Source organism: Pristis pectinata, chromosome 3, assembly GCF_009764475.1.
Source record: "Pristis pectinata isolate sPriPec2 chromosome 3, sPriPec2.1.pri, whole genome shotgun sequence".
NCBI lineage: Eukaryota > Metazoa > Chordata > Chondrichthyes > Rhinopristiformes > Pristidae > Pristis > Pristis pectinata.
In genome coordinates, this window is record NC_067407.1 from 44,505,686 (window position 1) to 44,527,352 (window position 21,667).

General features: G+C 40.1%; 1 protein-coding gene across 1 annotated transcript in view; it reads left to right on the top strand.

Annotated features, from left to right (window-relative positions):
- nmnat2 (nicotinamide nucleotide adenylyltransferase 2) overlaps positions 1-21,667 on the top strand; it is a 199,243-nt gene that overhangs the window by 51,806 nt on the left and 125,770 nt on the right. Inside the window, exon 2 of the mRNA XM_052012983.1 lies at positions 14,675-14,763. Coding sequence (XP_051868943.1) covers positions 14,675-14,763 — 89 coding nt within the window. The remainder of the gene's footprint in view (positions 1-14,674; positions 14,764-21,667) is intronic.

Consider the following 21,667-nt stretch of genomic DNA (forward strand, 5'->3'; position numbering starts at 1 on the left):
ATCACTAACATTCTCCACTGGGGCAGAATAAAATAGCATTGCACACATGTGCAGGAGGGTCTCTCTAAGTCACAGAGAAAGTAAGGTGTTGGTTTGTCACTGGAGACAGGTGTGTCCAGTTATCTACCATGGTCATTGACCAGAGGGTGCATCATTGATCATGGGCATGGGATTGGATTGAACTCACTTTGATTGAAGGATGGTTTGAAAGAATCACTGCATTGGACAGTGGAGAGACTCAGGAGTCACTGATACTTTTGAGAGACACCTAGAAGGCTGGAGTTCACCAACACTGCTGGACCAGGGTCTCCAGCAGCAGTTCTAACAGGGAGGTAGAGGAGACTGAGAGAGTGATGACTACTGTTCCATTACCTGAGCAGGTGAGGGAAAATAGTACAATAAAGCTAGGTGGCTCTCCACATGTGGGCAGGTGTGGCAACAGAGGTATACAAAATACCAGGTAAATAGGTAGGATAGATAGAAAGAATCTTTTTCCTTTGTTGGGGGTATCTGAAATAAGAGAGCACAAGTATAAGATGAGAGGTAGGAGATTTAAAGGGGATGGTAAGAGGGATTTTTTTTTCAGACAGAGAATGGTTGGAATCTGGGACACACTGCTGAGAAGGTGGCAGAGGGAGATCCTCTCAAAATACTTACTAAGCATCTAGACAAGTCGTTGAGTGGCCAAGGTATATAAGGCCACAGACCAAATGCAGGTAAGTGGTCAGCATGGATATGTTGGGCTGAGATTGGTGATATTCCATCTGAAGAGGAATGTGAAGCGATAAGATGAGAACAGAAAAATGCCAGATCTCCCTGGGGATGATAAACCAGGAGATGGGCATTCAAAGGTCGCATGCAAAAGAGATAAAAAAAAGGTTGAGTGACAGCCTCGGCATGTTGCAAGACAGTGAATGAAAAGCCAATATTCCCAGAAAGAGGAATGCAATTGGTGATATCAATGAAGAACACACTTTTCTAAACATAAAGAAAATATTAAGAGTATTTTTTTGAAAGCCAAGGATTTGTAGTGTTGACAGTTCAGGTGCCTACCAGCAAGAGCAATGTATGTCTATTTCACTGTGGAACAGCACGTAAACAATTCCTGCATTCCTATAGCAGTGCAATATGTGGGCAGAAGGTGCCCATTGCTGAAGTGTCCGAGAAGGTCATCAAGAGGGGGAAAGGCAAATCTGTGGAGAAGAAGACCAGATTTAGATCTATGTCCCAAACTGCAGGCTAATCCAATTGAACGTTTCAAGTTCATTATAATTTGGGCAGTGATTTAGTATTTTCAGAGCAATGGGAACATTCACAGTTCTCAATACCAAGCAGTTCAGAAAGAGGATACATAATTTGCTTAGATTGTACAAAGACAGTTGGTTCATTAGAGTGTCAGGAGGATGGCTTTGCTTTTGCAAGGGTCCACAGAGAAGGTGGAAGGCAAGAAACCTGACATGAAATGCTATAGTAGTATAATTTTAATAGCAGCAGATAATGCTGTTGCTGTGGTTGAAGCTGCACCAGGACAAATGGAAGAACATGGTACTGACAAGACTTATATTGTTTAAGGAGTTACTGAATGGACTGAATCAAACAGATTAACCTAGATGCCTTGAGCGGGGATTGTGTTGTGATGTGGAGGTGATTTAAAAATCTCAAAGATAACATGAGTAATGTTCCCTCAGCTTCGGACTAATTGAAGTCAGCTCCGTGCAACGTAGCCAGAGTATTACAAGAGTGGCTGAGAGGAATTATGGCTGAATTGCAAGCATTGGAAAAAAATCTGTCAAAGGAAGGTTGAAGAAGATAAAACTTTCTAATGTCAGCTGGCAGAGCAGGAAGCAAAAAGGGTCCAGTGTCTATAAGGAGTGGAAGTCAAGGTGCAATACAGAGTGAGCACAGAGGCATGAAGATGACGAGTCCTCAGAATGATTCAACTTAGAAAAATGTGTAATTGAGTTTATTTAGTAATATACTGGAAACAATCATATGACTGTAATTACTATAGTGGGTAATAGGCATTATATGTCTGTTGTTTAGTATTAACAGTTGATGCTTAGAAAATATGCTACAGTATGCATTATGACAAAGCTTGGTTATGGTAACAACTGTAGTACAGGATGAGAGATGGACAAAGCTTATTGGAGAAGTAATCCATGAGAATTATTTGAGAGGAAACAGCAGAATTGTTACCTTTAGCTTATGGTGCAGAGTTTCTATTTGAGAGAACTAAGAAATGTGCTTTATGAGGTATATGTGTCTCTGTAAACAATTAATTGATTATACAGTTTTACATAGATCATTGTTGTTTTGTGTAGATTTGTTTTTATTGCGTATATATGAGTGTACCTTGTGAACTGTGTGTACCAACTGGATTGTCTTTAGGTACTTTGTTGTACCAACCACTGCTGCTACTTGCGTTTTGACTGCCTTCAGTAAAGGATGTCTACCTCTATTACTTGTCTCACTGAACAGTAACGCAGAAGATCCAAGAGAAACTATAATTATAAAGGCAGAGATGGCACAACAAGGTAAATTTCGTGAAAGACTTTACTATCTCTGAAGCTCAGAGTGAGACATCTGTGATTTACTGATAAACGGCTCCATCTGCCCTTCTGTGTGGATCTCTGGAAGACTGAAAACAGCTGGTACATGAGGTGGAAAATAAAGTAACAAAAGGGAATATCAATTTCATATTACAGGGAATTTCAGCTGGAGATTGTCCAACTTGAGTCCCTAGCAATAGGGTACTGTGGTTTTGAGGTTGGCATATCTTCTATTTATGAAAAAAATAATTACCATTTCCAATGCATTTCAGGGAAAAAAATTACTACTTTACTGCAGATTATGTAACTAAAAGTTTGATTGCTGTCTTCTTTAATATCTGCGGTCACAGATGTAATCTTGCAACAATATATCCTCAGAGTTGTGCTGAGCAAGTTCTGAGAAACCCAGTATTGACCTGAGGATAGAAGGGAATGACAGTGCGCCAGATTTTGTGCTAGAATTCTACTGCCCATATTAGTTTTTGCTGGGAGATGAATAATCTTACAAAAGCTGCGTTCCATTACATGGTGTGGAGATTCTCTGTAAACTGATGCAGGTTCCACTTTTTCAGGTTCCATCTATCTATTCTGTTTGGTTACCATTTGTTTTGTTCTGTTTCGTTAACAACAACAGATTTCCCACTCTATCAGTGACAGAGGATTAACCTCATATCCAAAGAGCACAGATTAGGCAAACTTTAGTACATGACAAGAAGCCATGCATCATTCCACAAGGATTGTTAGAAAGGGTAAATAAGTGACAGAGGGAGCTAAAGCAAGGGATATAATTTACTTATTTTTAAAGAAGCATTCATTAGGTTCCATTGACTGTCTTGAAAATTGACTTGCACAGTAAAAAGTGTGTGACATAGGCTGTGGTCAATGGTCATTTCAACTGTAGGCCCACTGCACCAAGACTTCAGAAACAACTTTGGGAGGTCAAATGTAAGGGGAAAGAACAAAGTTAATGGCAGGACCTTCAACAGCATTGATGTACAGAGGGATCTTGGGGTCCATGTCCATAGCTCCCTGAAAGTAGCCACACAAGTATATAGAGTGGTAACGAAGGTGTATGGCACGCTTGCAAGGAATTGAGTATAAGAATAAGGAAGTCATGTTGCAGCAATGTAAAACTTTGGTTATTATTCACTCTGTCAGGTGATGCCTGTGCTTGTCTAGAGTGGAGGCTAATTCTGTGGCACAAGTCCTCAGCACTGCAGTGCTTTTGTTTCAGAGCTGTATCCACTATGCTTCATTATTTCTGGATATCGCCTGGATTCTGTGAGAACCAAGAGGAGACTGGGAAAATCATTCAGTCTGTACTACTGTCTAAAGGTGTTTATGAATGCATCCGCATTGTCATTTCTATTCAGATGTTGAGCTCTGCCACAACCGAGGATGGGGATTCTCCCATTAGTTGCCTTCTGGCCACCATTATCTCTGAGTGGATCATCACTCTTTGGTTCCAGTATACAAGTGTAGTAACTGCAGCTAAGCATTTCTCACACTGAAATCAATATTAAAGACAATACCCCCATTGGATGTTTCATGCATTCCTCATAAATTCTTCCTCTGCATAATCTCAAGGGCAAAAAGAAATGAAAGGAAGAAATTTTCTGCTGGATGTGGCCAAGTGAAGGGCCATTTCAAAAAGTGGGAACTTGACCTGCACCATGATTTAGTGATACAATTATTGCTTCTTACTTCAGCAAGTGGGGCTATCAGCAGAGAACATAATATCTTGCATTTAATGTTCAGTAATGAGTCTCAGCTGAGAAGCTGAATAAGCACTTTGCTGATTTGAGCCCTTCTTTTAAAAGATTTGAAATATGGAATTGTAGCAAGCTTAGGGTAGTTGTATGTAGATCCCACCTATATAACTACAGTTAAATCTCTTTATTGCATTGTGACAAGATTTAATGGTGGTTAGCTTGAGAGAGCTGTGAAACTATGTTTGCAACTCAGTTAAAATGGGATTGATTAATAAAGGCTGTGGCATCTTATATATTTCATTGAGAGTTTATAATGAGACAAACCTGTAATATTTCCTTACAGAGTTATTTGAGAACTTAACGCCAAAAAAAGGTATGTTAAGGCTTGTAAAATAGCCTCTCAGACAGGGAAAGATGTTCTTTTACTCATTCACGATGTGGATGTCACAGGCAAGCCCAGCATTTAATGCTGATCATTAATTATCTTCTAGTGGGGAGCCACCTTTCTTAATTGCAACAACTCCTGTGACCAAGCAACACCCAAACAGTGCAGTTTGTTTGGGAGTTCCCCGATTCTTGACTCAGTAATGATGAAGGAACAGCACTGTATTTCCAGATCAACATGTTATGTGACATTATGTTATTGGAAGGGTGATGATCACATGCTTCTGCTGGCCTTGGGTATCAGATAAACAATTGACAAATCTGGAACGTTGGACTTATTGGGGACTCTCAGGGCCATTCCTTTCTGACTGTATACCACTGTGCCACCAACTTTAGTGGGCCTGTCCTTCTGGTGGAACAGGACACATAGAAGAACAATGATGGTTGTGTTAGGGATGTAAGAGAATAGTGAATATCAATATTTATATTATTAACATATAACAATAGTAATTTGATTCAGAAAATATGTAATTGTTTTTTAAATTAATTGCACAAAGACTGGGGGATATCAATTTCAATCAGATCAGCAGTACACCAGGCCTCTGCAAGGCAATGCAAGTTCTGTCTTGTAGGGATGAAAACATGTTTAGACAAGGAGACCATGATTTGCTGTGCAACACGTTTGGGCTTACTGGAGTGAGACTCAAGGAGTTAGCACTTTTATTGCAGTAAAACAGGTGAAGAGAGAAGTTATTAGGAGGATTCAAGCAATAAAGAGAAACTGTTTTCACTTGGAGACAGCATGTACTCTAAGGACACAAATAACAGGAAACACTGGACATGCTCAGAAAATCCAAAAGCATCAAAGTTAATGGTTCAGGTTAAAGACCTGCATCATAAATTTTTTAATGTATTTTGGGATAATTGGCTAAAAAATATGAAGATATGGAGACAATTTTTGATCCAGCAGGTTATGATCCAGAATGCACTTTCCTTAAGTGTGCTGGAAACAGATTCAGTAATAATTTTCAAAAAAGTATTCACTATACACTAAAAAAGGAGAATTTTGCAGTTTCTTATTCATTCTCAGGACAAGAACGTCATTACTAATGCCAGCATTTACTGCATAGTGCTAATTGCCCTTGCACTGAAGAGGCAGTTGAGAATCAATCACGTTGCTCAGCTATAAAGAAAGAGGAGAGGAGTGGCATTAATTAGATAGGTTTTTTTAAAGAACCAGCAGAGCTACTGAGGGCTCAATTGCTTCTGTGCCTTAAGATTCCACAAAATGGACATAATTTGCATTGCCTCTGATAGTCAAATGAGCATGGAGATTATTAAGGTCTGCACCAATGAATTTAATGAACTTCAATGGAGCGAAGTCTTCATGAAAATGTTTCACAAATGATTTCCCATTTGCGTAGATGCACACATCACAATAAATATAAATTGATTCTTCAGGGTGCCAGTCAAATTGAGAATAATACACAAGAATACTCACACCCCAAACAACCCAATCTAAGCCCCAAATGATTTCATGTGGTTATTTGAATAATCAGGACTTGTCCGAATTTAGATTTTAAACAGTATTTACATATTTCTAGTCATATCCAAAAAAATCCCAGACTTTGCATCACAGGTGAGCTCACCACATCAAAAGGAGGTGAGCAGCAAAGGGCAGTCACTGAAGAACGCAAGAAAATAGAAGCAGGAGTAGGTCATCAGGTCCCTCAAAGCCTGCCTCACAATTCAACATGATCATGTCTGAACTATGCTGGTCTTAACTCTTCTTCTGTGCCAGTCCCCCGTAACCCTCAAATATTTACCTACCTCCACCTTAATTATATGAAATGATCTGGCCTCCACCACTCTCTGGGGCAGAGAGCTCCATATCTTCTTAATATCTTCTGAGAGAAGAAATGTCTCCACACCTCAGTTTTAAATGACCAGCTGCTTATTTTTTTTAACTATGTCCCCTTGTCTGCGGCTCTCCCACCAGTGAAAGCATTTCAACATCTAATCTGTCAAGCCTCACTAGGACCTTATATGTCTCAATAAAGTCACTCCTCATTCTTCTAAATTCCAAGGAATACAGACCCAAACTGTCCAACTTCTCCTGATATGATGACCCTTTCATCCCAGTAATTATTAGCCTGGTGAATCACCTTTGGACTGCCATCCAATACTATTATATCCTTTCCGAGGTAAGGAGACTAAAACTTCACAGTATTCCAGGCATGGTCTCACCAACACCTTGTACAACAAAACCTCCCTATTCTTAAACTCCAAACCTTTTCAATAAAGGCCAAAGTGCTGCCTGCCTTCTTAACTACTTGTTGGACCTGCCTGCTAACATTTTGTGATTCATGCATAGAACACCTAGATCCATCTGAACTTCGCAACCCTCACCTCACCCTATCAGAGGTACTTATTCCCATTGTCCTCCCCCATCACTCCCCTCCCTCTCTGCAACTTAAAACTAACTAACAATTTCTGCTTTTATTTTTCAGATTTCCAGCAACTACAGTTTTTGTTCTTCATGTATTAAAATCTTGTAGTTCTGAGAGTGCCCAGTGATAGGGTTGCCTCAGAATAAATGCAATCTCACTTCCAAATGACACTCCTGTTGTACAGTTAATGACAGCATTAGGTATGCACCTGGTGCAGAAAACACTTGATCTGTGCAAGTTAGATTTGTGACAGGCAGGTTTCCACAGTGATGTGATTTAACCCAGAAATAATCATTATCATCCTTTATCCCGAGGGTACAATGTGACTTTCAGACTTGTAGTCCTGAAGGAAGTATGCCATGCATCCAACTTTCTTGGCTAACACTTTTATTTCTTTGGATAAAAATTCTCCATGCACATTAGGTTATAAAATTTAAAAAAGGCTGTCAAAAGCATCAAAGATACCGTTAACTCCAAATGGCGAAGACATGTAATTACATTGCGTGCGGTATGAAACACAGATTGTCTTAACCTCTCCGATCAGTTTTCCTCTCCTTCCACTATATCAAACCAACTGTGATCACTAAAGATATTAGGCTAGAAATTTATTTGCAAAACTGTGGAAAAAATGGTGCTGTACTATTGAAAATTGACTCAACCTGGAGTAGAGCAATTATGTACATATTATAGGTGCTTTTGTGCCTTTTTGGATACTTACTTTCTTATTCTCAAGTGATTTTTATTTCCTGTGTAAAACTCCTCCAAATAATGTCAACTATGATGGAACACCCAAAATTCACCTACAGTGAAATTTTCAACCTCACTGGTCTAATAGTTCTTATTAAATTACGGACAACCAAATAATCCTGCATTCCTGTGCAATTTAAATGGCCAGCACTCAAGTTCATTCTTTGTCCTCAATGAGATCTGTGACCCAAGTACAACCTCATATTCTTTGAACGTATTGCAGGTTGCCCCATTGTGCAATCATTCAGAGACTGCACTCATGTCCTTACAGAGATATCCCTGGCAACTTCCTGCCAATGTCACCTTACTGTAATCCTGAAAGGTCTCTGTGGCTAAAAGAATATGTCTCTTGTGGGTACTGTTCTATCCAGGTCTCTCTGAGCCTTGGTAGCATTTTCCCCACCTCTGCTCCCCACCCCCACTCCCCCTCTTAAAGATTGCTGCATCCATTCATTCAGAATCAACACTCCTCTTTTGGTAGAAGAGTACTGTTTGTATTGAGATATGTCCCTTTAAGATCTAGCTTAAACGTTGTACCTGTTGGATTAACATGCTAGCAACTGTGAGAACTTATAACGTACCAAAAGAGAATGCCAGGTTGAAACTGACAATGTTACACAGGGAAACCTGATAAGATTGAGCTGCAATCCTCGCAATCAATGTTCTTCATGTGACTTTCACAAATGGCATTGGGGTGACTTTAAACATGGTTTTAATGTAAAGCAAAATAAGTGTGGAGCAATTTCTAAGCTATTGTATATGATTATAGCAAAGGTAATGTACTCCTCATTCTTCTTAATCATTTTGTAGTACCGTACATGATCAATCATGCTATACCTCCCCGATGTCTCTGCATGTTATGGCTGGGTGGGACCACAGTTGCCTAGATCCATTCCTATGAAGCTGATCTTCATCCTCACAGGGTCCTCTTCCTATCCCAGAGCCATTACCTCTGGTCTTTCCCAAGTAATTGGCATTTGGTTTATTAATGTCACATATACTGAGATACAGTGAAAAGCTTTTGTTTGCATGTCATCCAGACAGATAAGACAAGATAAGATATCCTTATTAGTCACATGTACATCGAAACACATAGTGAAATACATCTTTTGCATAGAGTGTACTAGGGGCAGCCCGCAACTGTTGCCACGCTTTTGGCGCCAACATTACATAGCATAGGTTGAGAGATCAAGAGTTCATTTTTATTGTCTAATAGGTCCATTCAAGAGTCTTACAACAGCGGGATAGAAGCTGTCCTTGAGCAGGTGGTATGTGTTCTCAAGCTTTTGTATCCTCTGCCTGATGGGGGCAGGGAGGGATTGTGAGAGAAGAGAGAATGACTGGGGTGGGGTGAGGTCCTTGATCATTTTGGCTGTTTTCCCGAGGCTGCGGGAAGCGTAGACGGGGCCAATGGAGGGGAGGCTGCTTTTTATGATAGAATTGGCCGTGTTCATAACTCTGCAATTTTTTGCGGTCTTAGGCAGAGCAATTGCCATACCAAGCTGTGATGGTTCCCTCCTATTTCCACAAGTTACCCTGTCAGTTTGTAAAATAATAGATTGGTGATGGAACAGGTACATGGCAAATAAAATTAAACTTTAATAAATGAGAAGTATTGAATGACTAGAAGAGGACATGGAAAGAAACTGTGTACAAAAACAGATGAATTACCTTTAAAATCCAAATTTATTAAAGCTATTACAATAAAACAAAATCAGAATTCTCAGGATGTACTTTTACTGCTCACTTTGTATTGATGGAAAGTGTTTCAGCTGCACATTGACTTGAAAGTGGTAGAACAAGTCAGCAATCATGTTGGTATCCTGGGTCTGAATCTGTTGAGGTGAGAATAGGAGTCGAATCAGCCCACCACAATTGAAATGGATGCACCATAATGCCAGCTCAATGCAAAGATGCAACAGACATGTTTTGCAGTGTTTTTTAACATTGGGACAGTCCAGCCCATGTAAAAGATGTACCTTTTGAAAAAAGGAACTCTACAATGTCTGAAAGTACACATCTGCAGCATGGCTGGAGGTACAATTCCAGTCTGCCTTGTTAAGGACCTTACTATGGATCTTGGGTTACCTCCACTTGGGTGGCATGAATATTGAAAGAAACATGCAATCAATGTTCCCAGAAGTGCTGCCTTGCAAATAAATAGAGACTCCTAAGTGACCTCCTTGCTGACAGAAAACTTTATTATGAGAGAAACCCTGAGCTGTAGTTCTCAAACTTCAAAAGGACCAATATTACTTTTTTGACTTGTGTGAGGAAATAAACAAGAAAAATGGGAGGGAACTTCAATATATGAGAAGTGCTGAAGTAGCTTAAGGCAAAGCCAGGAAATCTTAGTAGGCATTGTTAAAGAAATCTAATGAACATAGGGAACAATTTAACAAGTCAATCAAATGTTAAACTACATAGCCAGAGCAGTTAGATAAAAGTCAGAGGATGTTTTGATCAGACTGCACTATGTAGATAAATAGAGTCTGGAGACAAGAAAAAGTTAGGCCAAAGTGTGTGTATGTCATGTGTCAAAGGTCATTTAAAAGAAAAGACATCCAAGAGGTGTTATTGTTATACTTGGAGAATATGTTGTAGCTAGGTGACTCTATGACCTTTACACCATAAGCTTTGGTTAAGAGCAAGTGCATCAGATGAATGTATGTAGTCCTTTGAATGGCATGCAAAAAACAAAAAGTGAAGCTGCAGCTAAAAACTTAAAGGCTTTTTTTCCAGTGCACCTCTCAAAAAGTTGCATGGCCTTGGAACTTGCTTCTGCTGTGCCCCCTCCAGCATACACTCTGCTGGAGCCAGATCTGACCATACTGAACACACCTTCACCTCTGTTCAAGCTCTTTCATCTGCTTTTTAATTCTAGGTTGCAAAACAGAGCAGAGTCAATGTAGAGCAATGAAGGGCAGAATTCCCCTAAAGACTTCCCAGAAGTATTTATTTTGCAGATCACTAGAAAAGCTCCATGAAGTCTTTGGGGTTGCAAGAATCCCATTTCAGATCCACTCACATCCTAGAGGATGTGATTGCACCAGAGGGAGTTGCTTAGATTAGACAACTTCAGTTATAAGGAGAGATTGAATAGGATAGGCTGAGCTTGTTTCTCCTGGAGCGAAGGAGGCTGAGGTTGATCTGACAGAGATATATAAGATTATAAGAGGTATGGATAGGATGGATGGTCAGAATCTTTTTCCCATGGTAGGGTATCAAAAACCAGCTTAAGGTGAGAGGGAGGGATTTTAAAGGGGACCTGAAGGGAATGTTTTGCACACAGTGAATAGTTGATATCTGGATCTCACTGCCAGAGGAATCAGATACAATCGCTATATTTAAGATGTATTTAAACAGGCACTTGAATAGGCAAGGAATAGAAGGAAACAGATCTAATGCGTGCATGTGTGATTGGTGTAGATGGAAAAAATGAACGGCATTGGTGTAGTGGGCCAAAAGGCCTGTTTCTGTTTTGTACAATTCTATAACTCTACATGCCATTCCACCGACAGTGACTCTCAGAAAGGCAATGCAGGGCTCTGCGAGCCAGGTTTGAACACTACTGCCACCTGGGGAAGCAGTCATCATAGCAACAGTATCCCAGAGTACACCCAGAAGCCTGGTATCTTGTTATAAGTTACCAGAAACTCTGAGACAAATCTGGAGGGTTTGTAGGTATGGATATAACATGTGAAGGGTACATATTTCTACTGCAAATTTTACTTCTTTTCAACTCTATGTAAATCATTATCAAATAATGTTATCATCAAAAAATCTGAATTACTAGAATTCTTTTTTATATTTTGTTCTGTACATTTATATTGGTAACCCAAAATTAGCATCAAGCCCTCAGAACCGTACCATTTCTATGCTAGGACTTGTTGAATTATAAATATCTTTAAATATTTTCTCTCTTGATAAGACTCTCCAGCACCTTCAGTGTATGGATTTTCACTTTGAAGAATGTCCTATAGAAGTGTTCAAGAACAGCTTGAGGACTGTGTACTGTTCTGGTTTGCCACACTATAGGAAAAATGTACTTGCATTGGAAATTATGCAGAGGAGATATGGAATAATGTTGCCAGCTTTATAAAATTGTAGCTGTGATGAAAGATCAGATATGCTGCAACATAAACAGAAGATTCTGGAAGCAGTCAGCAGGTCAGGCAGCGCCAGGATGGAAGAAGCAGAGTCAACATTTCAGGTCACTGTCCCTTCAACACAACTGGAAAAGTGAGAAAACCAGTGTGTGTTAAGTTTCAGAGAAGAGGATGGGTAGAGAGAAGATGGAATAAAACAAAAAAAGCTGGAAACTCTGAGCAAGGCAGGCAGCTTCTGTGGAAAGACCTTTCTGTTTCTCTTTCTGTTTTTATTTCAGATTTTCGGTATCTACAGTTTTACTTTGAATTTCAAGAGCAGAAAGAACACTATGATAATAATTACATTAAATTACCACAAGATAAAGAAATGAAAAGAAACAAAATAACCAATTGAAACTGAAATGTCATCTATGAATAACAAAAAAAAGCTTGCTGCCTTTCACTCTAATTTTCCATCTCATTCCCACTCTGGTCTCTCCTCGGCATTGTCTGTCTTCTACATTGTTCCAACAATGCCCAATGTAAGTTTGAGGAATAGTACTTCATCTTCCGTCTGGGCACGTTACAACCCTTGGGACTCAATATTGATTTCAATAACTAACTATTTTCCCCTCTCTCCACTGATGATGTTGAATATTTCAGTCTCAATTTTCTTTTCTTTCAGTTCTCTTTTGTCTCAAAATGCTGAAGTTTAAAGTATTGGTTTTCCTGACAACTTAAGTCTGCACCTTATCACATACATTGCCCCCATTCTCTCCACCTCCCCTTTTCTGCAAGTCAAAACATGCTTAATTTATCATTTTTCCTGTTATGATGAAGGGTCATTGACCTGAAATATGAACTGTCTTTCTCCCTCCATGGATGCTGCCTAGCCAGCTGGTTATCTTCAGCAGTTTCTATTTTATTTTTTTGCTCCATTTGGATCGGTTGGGTTTATTTCCTTGGGAATAGAGTGAGAGGAGACTTAATTAAGGTGTGTAAGATTATGAAAAGCCTAGATGGAATGAGTAGGAAAGACCTATTTCCCTTTGCTAAGGGATTGAAAACAAGGGGGCATAAAGTTAAAGTAAGTGGTAGAAGGATTAGAAGGAAGATGAGGAAGAATGTGTTCTCTCCGAGGATAGTTAAGTCTGGAACTAGAAGCCTGAAAGAATGTTGGGGTAGAAACCCTCATCACATTTAAGAAGTGCTTGCAGTGCACTTGTGAACTGCAAGAACACGGACCAAATATTAGAATGTAAGATTAGGCTGTATTTTTCTTTCTTGACAGACACAGACACGATGGGCCAAATGGCCTTATTCTGCCCTTCAAGTTTTCTACAGTTCTACGGCAGAATTTAAGACTTCCCAAAAAATCCAAATCATTTAGATGTGGTTTAACTTGTCATTAGTGCCCCCTTGCTTGATGGTGCTTGTGCAGCTTTGAAGTCTGACAGATTGTCAGTGGTTCAACATACTGCCCACTATTTGTTCGAAGGATGCTGTATTCTTCAGCTGCAAATCCAGATTAATGGTTTGGCCCCAGGCCAGTTACATGTCCTGGTGTTGTGAGTTTGTATTCAGTACATTGGAACACAGTAATAAGGAGCCGGTCATTTACCCCTTTCTGTTCTCATGAGAAGCCTCATTAAATCTGCTGATTTCATTTCCAACCTCAGGTCCCAACACAGGTAAACAAACTGCAAATTTAACTCCTTGTTACTGGCCAAGTTGTATATCAAAGCAGGTATGGACTTATCAACTCCATGAAAATAATTTTTTTTACATTTAATTTGTAAACTAGCAAATAGCATCACAGTATCACCGAGGTTTCTCCACAGGATCACCAAGATTCACAGTATTTTTAAAAATGTATTACTATAAAATTAGCAAAAATGTGCTAACTAAATGTAGGAAGCTCTTCACGTTTCCTTTTAGCAGATCATTTGCCTATGTTATGAAGTATGAAGACACAGAAGGAAAACAAAAAAATTTCAATTTATTCCCAATGGAAATTGTTTTACAATAGATGAAGGGTCCAGATGAAGTGACTTGACCCAAAACATTGACTGTCCATTTCCCTCCATTGATGCTGCCTGACTTCTGAATTCCTCCAGCATTTTGTGTGTTGCATTGTTTTACACTAGTTTTGGCACTCAGGTCTGGAATTCTCACTTTGTTTTCAGTCACACTTTGTGGTCTTGCCAGTCCCTATCTCTGTAACATCTCTCTCCCCTATACCTGTGATACTCCAAATTCAGCAGCTTGCATATTCTGGTGGATGTATGTTGAGTTCCCTGGGCCCTACCCTCTGGAATTCCTTTCCTCAGCCTCTCTGCCTTTTACTCCCCTTTTAAGATGCTCCTTAAAACTCTCTTTGTTATTTGCCCTAATAATATTTTTTTAAATGCATTACTGTTAAATTTTGTTTCATGAAATGCCTTGGGATTTTTTAGTTATGTTAAAGGTTCTCTTACATCCAAGGCCAGTTTTTGAGAAGTTGCTTTGGGTTATCTTATGGAATCTCACAAAATCTGCATTTGTAAACTCCCAATATGTGGGAAACTATGAAGAGGCAGCATTTTAGTGTTGAAACTACACTTAAGTTTCTTTCATTGATCAGGAGCTGCTTGTAGTGGAAATGAACCAGTTAGGGGAGTGAAATATAACACTGAGAACAAGCTGTAGATCATCATATGACTCCATGCATCTTGTAAGTTCACCTTTCCTGTTTCTGCTTTCAGAGAGAGCCCGTGATTATCTGCATAAGACAGGGCGCTATATTGTGATTGGGGGAATCATCTCGCCGGTTCATGACTCCTATGGAAAACAGGTAATACTGCAAAGGATGATTGTATTTTGAACTCTTCCAGTGTTGAAGATTAATTCAGCCCACATCACATAATATCCATTTTCAAAAGGATTATTTTATAAGGAGGTTGTTTTTTTTTTCGAATAACTATTAACTGCTACATGAGGAAATAGAGGATTTTTTTCTGCCATGGTAAACAGTGGAAGTCAATACTGATTTGCTTTCAATCTCTCTTTCCCCTCCCCCCTCATATTTATTTCTGTAGTCCCACTCTATTGGAAAACCTGGTAACCCTACCATGCCAAATGCCTGGTGAAACGTAAGATTGATTGATTCATAAGAATGTTGAGACACAATGTATGCCTTTTTGCCCTGTGGGCTTGTGTACCTTTCTTTTGGACATTTTCATATTTCATATCCTTACAATGTAGAAGGAGGCCATTTGGCCCCTCGAGTCTATGCAGCACTCAGAGCAATTCCATCAGTACCACTCCCCCATTCATTTTCCTGTAATCTATTTTCTCTCACATACCATCAACTTTCCTACCTCTCTCCCCTCCCCAACTCACCCTACCCCACAATTAACTTACCAACCAGAACATCCAGGAGCACCCAGGAGAACCTCTCTTGGTCACAGGGAGAACATGCAAATATAGACCGCCCAATAGTCAGAGAGAATTGGAGGAACAAATCTGTAGGAAGATAGCAGACCGATGTAAGAAACAGAAAGTTGTGATAGTAGGGGATTTTAACTTTCCACATATTGACTGGGACTCCCATACTGCAAAAGGGTTGGATGGCTTGGAATTTGTCAAATGTGTTCAGGAAAGTTTTCTAAATCAATATATAGAGGTACCAATGAGAGAGAATGCAATACTTGATCTCCTATTAGGAAACCAGGCAGGTCAGGTGACAGAAGTATGTGTAGGTGAGCATTTTGGGTCCAGTGACCATAATGCAATTAGTTTCAAGATAATTATGGATAAGGATAGGTCTGGTCCTCGAGTGGAGGTTCTAAATTGGACAAAGGCCAATTTTGTGGAAATGAGAAAGGATCAAGGTAGGGTGGATTGGGATAAGTTATTTTCTGGCAAGGATGTGCTCAGTAAATGGAAAGCCTTCAAAGACAAAATTTTGAGAGTGCAGAGTTTGTATGTCCCTGTCAGGATTAAAGGCAAGGGTAACAAGCATAGGGTACCTTGGTTTTCAAGGGATATTGGTGAGCTGGTTAAGAAAAAGAGAGAGGTGTATAGCAGGTATAGGCAACTAGGAATGGATGAGGTACTTGAAGAGTATAGGAAATGTAAGAAAATACTAAAAAAGGAAATCAGGAAGGCAAAAAGAAGACATGAGGCTGTTTTGGCAGGTAATGTGAAGGTAAACCCAAAGGGTTTCTACAGGTATATTAAGAGCAAAAGGATAGTAAGAGACAGAATTGGTCCCCTAGAAGATCAGAGTGGTTGTATATGTGTGGAGCCTCAGGAGATGGGGGAGGTCTTAAACAGTTTTTTTGCATCAGTATTTACTCAGGAAACTGGCATCGTGGATATGGAAGGAAGGGAAACAAGCACTAGTGTCGTGGAACATTTAGAGATTAAAATGGAGGAGGTACTTGATGCTTTACAGCGAATAAAGGTAGATAAACCCCCAGGGCCTGACAAGGTATTTCCTCGGACCTTGAGAGAGACTAGTGTAGAAATTGCAAGGGCCCTGGCAGATATATTTAAAATGTCCTTAGCCACGGGTGCGGTGCCAGAGGACTGGAGGATAGCTCATGTTGTTCCATTGTTTAAGAAAGGCTCGAAGAGTAAATTGGGTAATTACAGGCCAGTGAGCCTGACATCAGTAGTGGGTAAATTATTGGAAGGTGTTCTGAGAGATAGGACATATAAGTATTTGGACAGCCAAGGGTTGATTAAGGATAGTCAGCATGGCTTTGTGCATGGTAAGTCGTGTTTAACGAATCTTGTGGAGTTTTTTGAGGAGATCACTAAGAAAGTAGATGAAGGTAAGGCTGTGGATGTTGTCTACATGGACTTTAGTAAGGCCTTTGACAAGGTCCCACATAGGAGATTAGTTCAGAAGGTTCAGTCAATTGGTATCCATGGAAAGGTTGTAAACTGGATTTGAAATTGGCTGAGTGGGAGAAAACAGAGAGTGGTTGTGGATGGTTGTTTCTCAGATTGGAGGCCTGTGACTAGTGGTGTGCCTCAGGGATCTGTGTTAGGGCCATTGTTGTTTGTTGTATATATCAATGATCTAGACGATAATGTGGTAAATTGGATTAGTAAGTTTGCAGATGACACTAAGATTGGAGGCGTAGTGGACAGTGAGGAAGGCTTTCAAGGCTTGCAGAGGGATCTGAACCAAATGGAAAAATGGGCCAGAAAATGGCAGATGGAACATAATGTAGACAAGTGTGAGGTGTTGCATTTTGGAAGGACAAATCAAGTGAGGACATACACAGTAAATGGTAGGGCACTGAGGAGTGCAGAGGAACAAAGGGATCTGGGAGTTCGGATACATAATTCCTTGAAAGTAGAGTCACAGGTAGACAGGGTTGTAAAAAAGGCTTTTGGCATCCTGGCATTTATAAATCAAAGTATTGAGTATAGGAGTTGGAATGTTTTGGTGAGGTTGTATAAGTCATTGGTGAGACCAAATTTAGAATATTGTGTGCAGTTCTGGTCGCCGAACTACAGGAAGGATGTCAGTAAGATTGAAAGAGTGCAGAGGAGATTTACAAGAATGTTGCCGGGTCTTCAGGAGTTGAGTTATAAGGAAAGATTGAGCATGTTAGGACTTTATTCCTTGGAGCAGAGAAGAATGAGGGGAGATATGATAGAGGTTTATAAAATGATGAGGGGCATAGACAGGGTTAATGCAAGTAGGCTCTTTCCACCTAGATTAGCAGAGATAAGTATGAGACGACATGGCTTTAGGGTGAAAGGGGAAAGGTTTAGGGGGAACATTAGAGGGAACTTCTTCACTCAAAGAGTGGTGGGAGTGTGGAATGGGCTGCCATCTGATGCGGTAAATGCGGGCTCGCTCTTAACTTTTAAGAGTAAATTGGATAGATGGACGAGAGAGGTCTGGAGGGGTATGGGGTGGGGGCAGGTAAATGGGACTAGCAGAATAATGTTTTGGCACAGACTAGAAGGGCCGAATGGCCTGTTTTCTGCACTGTAGTTTTCTATGGTTCTATGGTTCAAACTTCACACAGCGACACTGAAGGTCAGGTTTGAACCCAGGTTGTTGGGATTGAGAGGCAGCAGCAGCACTTCTGTGGCGCTGTGCCACCCTGCGGATCTGTCTCTGAACTCACACTGCCGTTTTTCCCTATCCTGTGATAGCCCTTTTAACAAAAATAGTCGCAACCCTGGAAGTTTCATTTGAACCCCAATTGCACATACTTTCATAGAGAGGCAGCCATGCTTCCACTCTGTCTGTGGGAATAAGTGCTTCTTAGTTCACATAAACCTGGTTTCAAAAAAAATGGAAAATTACGACTGAAATTCTTTCCTTTCTCCACTCTCCTTGTTCTGCCTTCCCCACTGCTGGAAATGGTTTCTTGCGTGGACCCTTTCTAATCCCTATTACCATCCTGCCCGGCTTAGTTGGATCATCCCCAAACCAATGGGAAGAGAAACAAAGGTTTGCAACCTACCCTTGTATCATAATTCATTAACATGTTTGACAACATGGTTTTGTTCTGTAGCTACAAGTCAATTAACACATCTATCCATGACATAACACAATGAAGTGCTGGCACAGCATGTTGATAGTATCCAAATGCATTCTTCATTTCTGCTGTTAATCCTGTGAATATGTGTTTAACTTCCATATTAATATTAGTGGCTCATTAGTGAAGGAAGAACCTCTTATTCAGTGGTATAACGATTATGAATAGTATTTTGTAATTTGGAGCACGGCATTCTCTTGTAATGTCCCATGAAATAATGTTTGTCTATTTTGAATTACCTTCATATTGTGGGGATAAATAATCTGTAAGATTAATGAAACCACAGTCCTCACTGCTGCAGTTAATATTACAAATTCACCTCTTATGTTAGGCTGATCCCACTTAGCCCCACTAATTACACCCTAACAAACCCAGTAAAAAACAGAAGCGTTATTGCCTCCACAGAGCAGTTCTCAAGAGGAAAAGCTTACTTATAGAAACAAGACAAGGTCACTCAATTCTGTTGCGACATACAGTCGTGTGCACCTGTCTGCCGCATTCTCTCTACTTACTGGATTATTGATACAAAGGAGTCACCTGCACCATATGCTGGTTCCAGGAAAATGGAGACACTATGGGTGCAACTAGTGGTATATCCCAAACACAAACAGCTGTGAAAATGTCTGATGTTTTTCATCCCTGGCAATTAATAATTACCTCCTTTTTGCTGGCCTACCCTGCCATTTGAAAAGGTAACTACATCTGTGTACTGTAGCTAGTGTTTGGTGCAGTTGCAAAGCTGATGTTTTATTTATAATCTGTATGTAGACCTGATGTGGAATGTAAACCAGAGGCTGATTCAAGGGTTATAATATCTTGGGTTCATTCCTAGAAACATTGTCACAGTTAATGTTTTGGAGGTAGTAAAGAAGGCAAATAAATTAGTGAAGGTTGAAAAGCTTTTTAATCATTTTCAGGATGTGAGCATCATTGGCAAGGCCAGCATTCAATACCCATCTCTCATTATCAAGAAGGTGATGGTGGACAGTCCTTCTGATGAGGGTACTCCCTCAGTGTTATTTCACAAGGAGTTCCAGGTTCACAGCCAGTTATAATGAAGGACCAGTTATATATTTCCAAGTCAGGATGATGTGCAACTTGGAGGGGAATCTGTAGGTGATGGTGTTCCCATGTGTCTGTTTGTCCTTCTGGATGGTAGATGTCACAGAGTAGCCCAGGCAAGTACTGTGTGATTGGCTCATATCTTAGAACATCTGTTTAGGCATTGACATTCACTGTAAAACAGATTTTTTTTTTCTTGTTGATTCATTGGCTGTTCACCAGTAAAATCTCACTATCCACTCCTGCCAATTGGAAAATCAGTATTTTGTTTTTGGTTGAGGAATTTCACCTAATTTACAGACTGTTATCAAACTTTATTCAAGACAAGGTGACCTGTTTGTTGCAGTGTTTGTTGCTTGTGAAGTTGCACAGTCGCATCCACCCTGCTGGAGCAGTATGCACTATAGCCTGATTTGCAATTAACCTTATTCATTATGTACAAGCAGTTGGCACAGAATGGATTGTGGTAGTCAACGTCCATTTTTCTAACACAGAAATAAGGAAGTTTCTGCTACACCATCTTTCTCTTAAGGAAATTGCATTAACCCCTTCAGATAAGGAACTTGCTGAGTGGGGATATTTTGTTGCAAATGCTCTCGTTACAATTGTCTGAAGATTTATATCATTACATTTCATCACTTCATGATGGTATACCAACTTTACAGCCCATGAAGAATAGTCACTATTTGTAAAGAAAGAAACATGACAGTTAATTGCACAGAGTAAGCTCTCACATACAACTGTGTGAAAAATGGCCACCAAGTAACTTACAGTGTTGTTGAATTGAGGGATATTGTCCAGGATACTGGAGGAAAACTTGTCCACTCCTCTGAAACAGTGCAATGGGATCTATTACATCTGAGAGCATAGTTGGGCCTTGGTTTAATATCTCACGCAAAGTACAGCACCTCCAACAGTGTCAGCCTGGATGATGTGATCAGTTCCGTGAAGTTGCCCTTGAAGCCACAACCTTTTTGCGCTCAGTGTAAGAGTGCTACCAAATGACCCACAGCTGACTCTGAAGAAATAAATGTGATAACAAAATAGCATTCCAAATCTGCATTTACAGCCAATGTGGTACTTTTGAATTTTACCCACTGCTGATTTAGACACAAATGTTGTACTGAACTAGAGTGTAGAAAGTTACCTAAAATTGCAAAAACAGATATAGCTGGAAACTTTCCCAGAGTTGCTCCCACTTTGCCACCATGTTGCAAAAGTGAAAGTCTAAAGTTACTGCAGTTGAGAGGGAGCAGCGCTGAGGAAGCTCCTGGTGCTGATTGAGGACTGAACTTGACCAGGATGCCCTGAAAAGTGAGGATCTATTTTGAACAGTGTGAGGGTATATTTTATGCCCAACAATTTTATGGAACAATTAATTCCTCAGTTTAACATTCCCATCAGATTTCTCCACAACCTTGTCTGAATCCCAAGGGCAAGGTGAGAATGACAAGGCTTGACATTAAAATAGCATTTGACTGAGTGTGGCAGCAAGGAACCCTTGTAAAATTGAAGTCGGTGGGAAGTGGCTGGAATCACACCTGGCATTAAGGAGGATGATTGTTGTTGTTTTATTGTCTACCTGCACTGAACTTCCTCTGTAGCTGTAACACTTTACTCTGTACTGTTATTGTATTTACCTGTACTACCTCAATGCACTCTGCACCAACTCAATGTAACTGCACTGTGTAATGAACTGACCTGTTCGAACAGTATGCAAGACAAGTTTTTCACTGTACCTCGGTACAAGTGACAATAATAAACCAATACCAATACCAATCATCCCAGCCCCGGTACATAGAGGCTGGGGTTCCTGAGGGTGATGCACTAGGTCAGCTGTCTTCAGATGTTTGATTGTTGGCCTTCCCTCCATCATAAAGCAAGAAGTGGAGATGTTTGCTGATAATTGCACACCGTGTTCTGTTTCATTCACAACTCCGTAGATAATGAGGCAGCTGTTTGCAGTAAGTCCAATATGGTGGGTGGCAAAGTGGTAAGTAACATTTGCATCACATTGGTGTCAGCCAATGACCAAGAGTGTATTTATCACTCTTTGACATTTCAATGGTCTTACCATCATTCATTCACGCACCATCAACATCTTCAAGTTTACCACTGGCT